The 8,095-nt window shown below is 52.7% G+C and overlaps 1 protein-coding gene across 1 annotated transcript in view; it reads left to right on the top strand.

Moving 5' to 3' along the window:
* The first annotated feature begins 3,699 nt into the window (after positions 1–3,699).
* The window catches only part of FGD1 (FYVE, RhoGEF and PH domain containing 1), a 35,426-nt gene continuing 31,030 nt past the window's right edge, over positions 3,700–8,095 (top strand). The window contains exon 1 of the mRNA XM_082610189.1: positions 3,700–4,097. Coding sequence (XP_082466315.1) covers positions 3,791–4,097 — 307 coding nt within the window. The 5' untranslated portion in view covers positions 3,700–3,790. The remainder of the gene's footprint in view (positions 4,098–8,095) is intronic.

Genomic DNA, 8,095 nt, shown 5'->3' with positions numbered 1-8,095 from the left:
CCCTGGGAGGTATCCTTGATTCCTCCCTCACCCTCCCACCTGCAAGCCACCACACCAAGCCCTTTCAATTCTAAATATCTTTCAAATCTACCTCTCTTCATCTCCACCTCTGCCACCTTAGTCCACTCACCGTCATCTCTGATTGCAGTAGACTCCTAATCTTGTCCACCTCCAATCCACAACAGCCAAAGTAATCTCTTTAAACATTAACTATACCGTGTCAATTCCAAGCTTAAAACCTTTCAATTTAGTGTATTTCAGCATTTGGGGGATAGGAAGTATCTACAAAAGAGATACTATTTCATCATGATCACATACGATGCAAACTGAGACATGCTTACCCTTCCTACATAATCCTATGATACGTTCTGATATTTTCTATTCTTTTCTCAAATTGATTTCAGTACCTTCTGCAGGTTGACCCACATTTAAAAGCACTGCTTCAGTACCTTTTTATTGCTCATAGGATAAGATCTATTCTCACCACGGCCTATAAAGCCCAACATAAGCTGGCTTCTGCCTGCCTACAGCCTCAACTTCACATCCCATACCTCTTGCCCTCAGCTCACTATGCTCCAGCCACACTGGCCTTCCTGCAGTTCCTAAGTATACCCTTTCCCTTTCTTCCTAGGGCCTTCTCACTTGCCGTGGCCTCTGCCTGGGACACTTTTGCCTCCACTCTTCATGGGCTAACTCCCATTCCTTTACTCACCTTAAGTATCGGCCTTGCCTGAATCTCAGGCTAAATTGCCCCCACCTGTTATTCTCTTTCCTATCACCCTGTTCCAACTCTTTATAGCCTTATCACGACTTGTAATTTTGTGTGTTTATATGTTGTAATTATGTATTTGTTTACCTCAAGTCCTCTCCAGCACCAGACTGAAATTCTGAGGGCCGAGTTTGTTTTTCCATGATCTTATTCATGTCTGTCTTATTCACCACTGCATAAGTAGTGCCTCATACGGTGCCTGGCCCAAAGTGTGTGCTCAAAAGGCATTCATCAAATGAGCAGAGATCTGAAGAACAAATGAAATGGAACAGGGGAGATGTGGACAGAATTTCTTGCAGATGCAACAGCATATACAAAGACTCCAAAGCTAGACAGACTAAGGAACAGTCCAATAATTTCAGCTTTGACTCAAGCATGGAGTCTGGAAAGGCTGGTGGTGGTCAAATCATGAAGAGCCCAGCTTGACTTTGCCTGTTGAGGAAGGTAGTTTTCCTTCTGAGCAAGTGGGGGACTCATTGAAGGGTTCTAAACGTGAGAGTGATATGATTTTGGTTTACCTTTTCAAAAGATCATACTGCCTACAGTGAAGAGACTAGATTCCAGGGAATAAGACTGAAACAGGGAGGTTGTGACAGTATTCAGGTTAGAAATGGTGCTGGCCTAGATTAGGGTAGTAGCAGCAGAAATAAGACTATGTAAATAAATTTGGGAGATATTCAGGAGATAAGAATGACAGGACTTGGTGATTGCATGGGAGTGGAGGAGAAAGAAGAGGGGTACAGCTCAGGTTTCTGCCTTGACTGGGGTCATTCGCTAAGGTAAGGCACAAAGAAGGACACAAAGGCTGGGAGGGGGATACCTGGAGTTGGAGAGAAGCTGAGGCTTTAGGTGTCCCCAGGGTATTCAGGTAGAGCTATCTGTCTATTAACCCGCTGAACGCATAGGTCAGGAGAAGTACCTGGACTTGTATCAATTTGGGAGTCATCAGCAAAGAAATGATAGTTGAAACCATGAGAATGAATATAATTATAGGAAAGAGCAGAGAGAGAGAAGAGAGCTCAGGCCAAAACCTAAAGAGCATCAGCATTTAAGAGTTGGACAAGGAGGAGTCTGGAAAGTAAAAAGGAGTTACCAAGGAAGCAGGAGAAAACTGAGAGTGTGGTGTCATGGAAGTGGTTTAAGGAGGAGGGAGTGGTCACTAGTGCCAAATGCTACCAAGAAGTCAGGTAAGATAACCTCTGAATAAATTCTATTGGATTTAGTGACATGGGCCGTGGCAGACCTTGATAAGAGAGCAGTATCAGGCAAATAGTAGAGGCAGATTGGAGTGGGTTGAAAGATAAGTGGGAAGTGGGAAAATTAAGACAGTTAAGTGTAGGCGACTCTTGAGACGTTTATAGAGGGAAGAGAGGGAGGTGGTTGGAGAGGGAGATTTTTTGGTAATTTTTAGATGGAAGAGACCTGTGTAAGTTTAAATGCTGTTGGGAAGGAACAAGGGACAGATTCTGTAGGTTTGGTGGCAAGAAGGAAAGAACTTCCTTTTTGGTGACTTCTGTTTACTCTGTGAAGCAGGAGGTGGGGTCATCTGCTGAGGGTCAGGGGACAGCTGGAGAAGTTGGGGGTTTGAGGAGAAGGGAGGTTAGAAATGGCTGTTGCAGAGCATGAGAGAGAAGGCTGCCCGGGAACGCATAGCAGGGTTGTGGGTCAGCACCGAGTGCCTGGTAGAAGCTGGGGACCATGAGTTTATAGTGGCACAAATCTGTGAGGTTGAATAGTTTTCTCCAGCAGTGTTTAGCTGCCTGGGCACAGGCATGGAAAAGGCGGACAGTTGGACTGATTCAAGGTTGGAATGTTGCCAGGCAGATGCGACAATCCTGGGAACTGAGGCTATTGGCCAAAGAGTGGCGAAGTAAAGAACCATGAGGTCTGGTTTGAGCTGCGTGAAGAGTATCAAAGGCAAGTCCCCTATGAGCCAAGCCCTAGGTAAACTCTGGAACATGTGGAAAGGTTGCTGGAAAGGAGATTGAACGATGAGCAGAGGGAGGCAGAACTGAGATGTGACAGAAAGGCAGGTTTGGGGGTTTGAGCCCGTAGACTTGATTGTGCGGGACCAGGGGGAGATGGGGAGGACAGGCTGAGGGGGAATTTTTAAGAAGAAGGAGTGCCTTGAAGGCGGTCGCAGCGAGAATTGAGGCCGGCCGAAGTGAGGAGGCGTGGCCAGGCGCAAATCCCGGGCGAGGGGGCGGGACCCGGGCAACTGGGTCCCAGCGCCGCTGTGGCTGCGGCTGCCTCAGCGACTGCTCCCGCCTCCCCACCCCCCTTCCCCGGGCTCCTTCCCGCCCGCCGCCGCGGAGACCCAGGCCGAGGCTGGGGAGGACGGCGGAGCCGGGCCCAGGCTGTTCCCCTGCCCCCGCCGCTGGAGCATCGTCGGGAGGCATTGGCTGAGGGGGAAACCCCCAGCCCGAGCGCGCGGCGCACACGCGCGCCCCCCGCCACCGCCATCCTCTCCTCCCTCCCTCCCTCCCCTTCCCTCTCCTCTCCTCCCCTCCGCCCCCCAGCCTCCGCTGCGGCGGGAGGAAGAACCTTTTCCGACCAGCCAGGAGAGCCCAGATCGATTCCCATCTGGGGAGAAAGAAGAGAACACGCACTCGGAACAGACCGGCCGCTCGCCCCGGGGCCACGGAAGTGGCTCAACGCTCACGAGAGAGCCCGCGCCGAGCGCTACCCCCCGACCCTCACCCAGCCGCTGCCGCATAGACAGCGCTCCCCAGCGGGCCCCCGGCCCCGCCGAGCCCATTCCCCGCGCGGGGCCCGGGCCGGCGATGCCTGGCACCGCAGCGGCGGTGGCCGCGGCTGCTGCTGGTACTGCCACCGCTGCCACGGCTGCTGGCCCGGGCCCGGGCCCGGGGCTCGAGTCTCCGCAGTGGGGCTGAGCCCGCAGCCCCGCCCCCCGAGCCTGAGGCCGCTGCTCCGCCGGGCGCCGGGCCTCCTCCGCCCGCGCCTACGCCCCAGGAGCTGGAGCCAAGCGGGGAGCCCGGGCCCCGCGCCCAGGCCCGGACCATGCACGGCCACCGAGCCCCGGGGGGCGCCGGGCCTTCCGAGCCCGAACACCCAACCGCGAACTCCCCCAGCGCCGCGCCACCGGCCTATGCCGACTCGGACCCTGGAACCTCGGAGCCTGGACTGCCGGTGCCCAGGGGATCAGGCTCGGCTCTCGGAAGCCTCTTGGATCCCCAGTTTGCCGGACCCTCGGACGCCAGTCTGGGCGTCGCTCCAGGCCCCCGGGTCTTGCCCTGCGGCCCCAGTCCACAGCACCACCGGGCCCTGCGCTTCTCCTACCACCTGGAGGGCTCGCAACCCCGGCCTGGTGAGTGATCGAGAAAGCATGGGAGCCCGAGCCATGGGCCTGGGAGCGGGTTCTTGTTCTCGGGCCCTTTAAGCCCCACCTCTGGGCCGGCCCGCTCACCCCAGCCCTTCGTCTCTTCTCAACCCGCAACCCCTTCCCTCGCTCCTCGGCCTTCGTCTAATTCTTTCAACCCCTGTCCACCCCCACCCCTCCCGCCTCCTCTCTGTCCTCTGTGCCCCCTCAACCCTTCCGACCCTCCTCTTCTATCTGCTGAGGCTAATGGGAGAGGGAGCACTGTAAGAAAAAGGGGCTGGATTGCAAGGCAGTAAGGGGGGTTTGTTTGGGGGAATGGGAGAAAAGAATGAGTCTCCCATTTGCCAAGCGCCTACATTTTGCCAGGCACTGGGTGCTTTACATGGGTTTTCATTTCATCTTCAGGAGCCTCCTGTGAAGTAAGTATCATTAGACCCATTTTGTACGGGAGGAAACTGAGACTCAAAGAAATTAAGTAACTTGCCCAAGGTCACACAGCTAGTATAGAGACAGGATTCCAAACCAGATCTATTTGAGTCCAAAGTCTATGGTCTTTCTGCTTCCCAAACTGAGGTTGGAGACCATGAAAGTAAAGCCAAGCCTTCTGCTTATGTGATTTTCTCCTGTACTGTTGAGCAGCTCTGGAGTATGAGTGGAAAAAAAAAAAAAAAAGAGGGATGGTAGATTGATCCAAGGTTGGGGTTTTGCCAGGTGTATGTGGCAGGAGGACAAGGGAAGGAGGGAGTAGAAGGTGCTGATGAGAGAGAAAGGTGGAAGAGGTGGGCCTTGGGGGTCAAGTTGGAGGGAAGGGCTGGAGGGGCTGGTAGGTAGGGAGACAGCAGAAAGGTGGTGATGGGGGAGGCAGAAGCCAGTTGTAGCAGAGCTGCAGAGGTGCAGGGCTATAAGGTTGTTTGTGAGGCGAAGCCAGGATGCTTGAACTTGGATTTGCAGAGGTGGAGCAGCTCTAGTTCAGGCTGGGGCCACAGATCACTGCCTGGAGAGACCTTTTCCCTGCACAGAACTGAGTGTCTGAGGAGTCCAGCAGGGCCTCCCCCGTCTGGGAACATCCCATGTGGACCTGAGCCCGGAAGCCATGGAGGAAGAGCAGTACCTTCCACTGGGCAACACTTGAAGTAGCTGTTGAGCCTCTGGGACCTCCCAGGGCCCACATCCCAGGCTTCTCAGGTTTGGGGGGACTGTGGCCCAGTACCAGGTAGCATTAGTAAAGCATAAAAGTATGGGCAACATGTGCCCCTTGCTGCTCTTGTGACCTTGGGCTAGTTGTGGAACCTCTGGGAGTTCTCAGGGGCTCCCTCAGTGTGGGCTGGAGATAACCAGCTGACAACAGGCCTTTAACGCCCTACCCTGCATGTTGCTCTTGCTGACTTTCCAAACTCCCCTTGACAGACACTGTGTGGAGCAGGTTACTCACCCACTTTACTGCAGCACCTTCTTTCAGATCCCAAAACATGCCACAAGCACTCCCACCTCAGGGCTTTTGCATCTGCTTTTCCCTCTGCCTGGCAGCTCTTCCCCCTGCTCTCTACCTGGCTTGTTTCTTATCTTTCAGGTCTCAGCTCAGATGTCACCTCCTCTGAGAGACCTTCCCTGATCACTTTAGGTAGGGGCCCTTGTGGGTCTCCATCAAAATTGCCACTGCACTTCCATCCTTGCGCTTAGTACATATGCAGTTATCTTATTCTATGTGTCTACTTATTTATTGCCTGTCTTCCTCAACTAGAATGTGAACTCCGTGAGGGCAAGGGGATTATATCTGTTTTGTTCACCGTTGTATCCCCAGCAACTAGCATAGTGCCTAGCACACAGTAGGTGCTCAATAAATCCTTGAACAAATGCCTGAACAGTTACGAAGGGACCACATAGTAGGCCCTCAGTAACCATTGTCTAAGAGAAGGACAACTGAGCTCCTGCCCTCCAGATACTCTTGGTATGGGAGTCAGTAGCTGGGCAGCATCTAGGCCCCTGGTCTCTGGCCTCTGATCAATACACAGCAGTGATTCTTTCTACTCCATCAGTCCTTCCAAATTACAATCAAAATACCCATCCTGAACCACTCCCCTCCTCCCCGCAAAAAGCTGCACAAAGTTCCTACGATCCGTTTTCCCAATGAAGTCCCTGCCTCTCTAATTGGTGGGTGTCTTTTTCTTTCTTTCACTTCAAGTTGAGGAGTGGGAATAAGAAGGGTGTCAGGGAAGGACCTGGCCTCCCATCCAACCATTCCTAACTGACTCACTGTGGAACCCCGGGTGAGTGACTTCCCTTCTCTGAGCCTCAATTTCCTCATCTAGAGAATGCCATGAGAAGTCTATGAGATACTGGTTGCAAAGCCTGCAGAATGAAATAAAATTTAAAAAAAAATAAGAGAAAAACCTTCTGAAGAAGAGGCGGAGGAATTACTCAGGCCCTGGCAAGACAAGTGCTGGGCCATGTGATTCACAGCAGCATGGGGCGTGAGAGCCCGCCACCCCCACTGCCCAGCCAGCCCAGGGGTAGGCACAAGTGACTTGCTTCTCTCTCCACAGGACTTGCCTATAATTGGCCCAAAGAGGGCAGGGTTGGTAGTTGTAGGGTGTGTGTGTGTGTGTGTGTGTGTGTGTGTGTGTGTGTGTGTGTGAATGTGAGAGAGAGCGCGCGTCAATTAAAGGGCTGAAACATTTTAGTCCACATGTTAAGATTTCCGTGTGCCTCCCCGCTTCCTCCCTCAGACTGCTGAGGCCTTTATAGAATCACCATCCTTAGGTGCAGTGGCCCATCCTGGTGGGGGGGATGGTTTTTAAAATAATGTATCTTATCCATGTGAAAGATTTGAATTGCTTCAAAGTGCTTTCTCTTTTAGTTACCCTGATTCCTAGTGCGGGGTTGGTTGATTGTTTTTATGCCCATTTCCCAGTTTGATAAAACCTAAGGCCTTATTGGGTTACTGAGATAACTAAACTTCTCTGAGATACCAGAGAGGGCTTTGAGAGAGTCAGAAAGGAGTTCCCAAGTGTAGGTTTGCTCATAGAGATTTGGGGGGAGCCCTGCCCTCTTCCTCAGCTTTGGGAATATCTTTCCAGATGCTGATTGGGGGGTAGCTTGGGACTTGACCCTAGCTCAGTCAAAGGAGTTGCACCTGGTGTTAAAGCCTTTTTGTGGGTAGTGGAAGGACTCAGCCTGTTGAGGGGGGCAGCAAGAGGGGCTGGCTCCTTCTGATTTGGAGCCTGGGCCATCATCTGACACTCTAAGAGTAAGAATTGGAGCTGGAAAGACCCCTAGTCACCGTCTGGTTCTGGGTTTCCTATACTGGATGAACATCAGAATCCCCCTTGTTGATTTTGAAAAAATAAATGTGATTCCCAGACTCTACCTCAAAGCTCCAGGATCTTAGGGTTGCAACCCGGGAATCTATTTTGAAAGCTCCTCAGGTGATTCTGATGTATAGCCTAGAGTGGGAACCATCCTTGAGCTGGGACAGTGGAGACTCTGAGAGGCAGTTTAAGCTGTGGTCCTACAGTGAGTCCGCATCATTAGGATACCACATCAGCCTCCACTCTGAGGCCCTCTCCCCAGGGCCTTGTGTGGGCCTCCCACCATAACTCCCAACCCTGAAGGGAGGCCTGGGATCTAAGCTAAAGGGAGTGAGTCAACCTCTCACCCACATACGCACAAACACTGGCAGCCTCAGTTTACCCTTTATGCCTAGCTCTTATGTATGGCTGCCATTTGGCAATTTAAGCTGGAAGCCAGTTACAGTTCTGGGACTCTAGGCAGAGGAAACGCTGGCATCAGCAGCACCCAGCACAGGGCCTGGCCCAAAGGAAGGGCTCTAGAGGGGTGCCAGCAGGGTTTACAGAGCTAGGAGGAACACAGAGAGCAGTTCAGGTAGGAAGTTCAGTGGGAGCAAAGGCACTGAGACATGAGGCATCCTCAGACAGGGGCTGGTATTGGGAGAAGTAGAGAGATAAGGCTGGCGAAGGGACTTAATC

The sequence above is a fragment of the Mesoplodon mirus genome (assembly GCF_964341445.2).
Source record: "Mesoplodon mirus genome assembly, chromosome: X".
Lineage (NCBI taxonomy): Eukaryota > Metazoa > Chordata > Mammalia > Artiodactyla > Ziphiidae > Mesoplodon > Mesoplodon mirus.
Note: the sequence above shows the minus strand (reverse complement) of the source record. Positions and strands in the feature narration are given on the sequence as shown.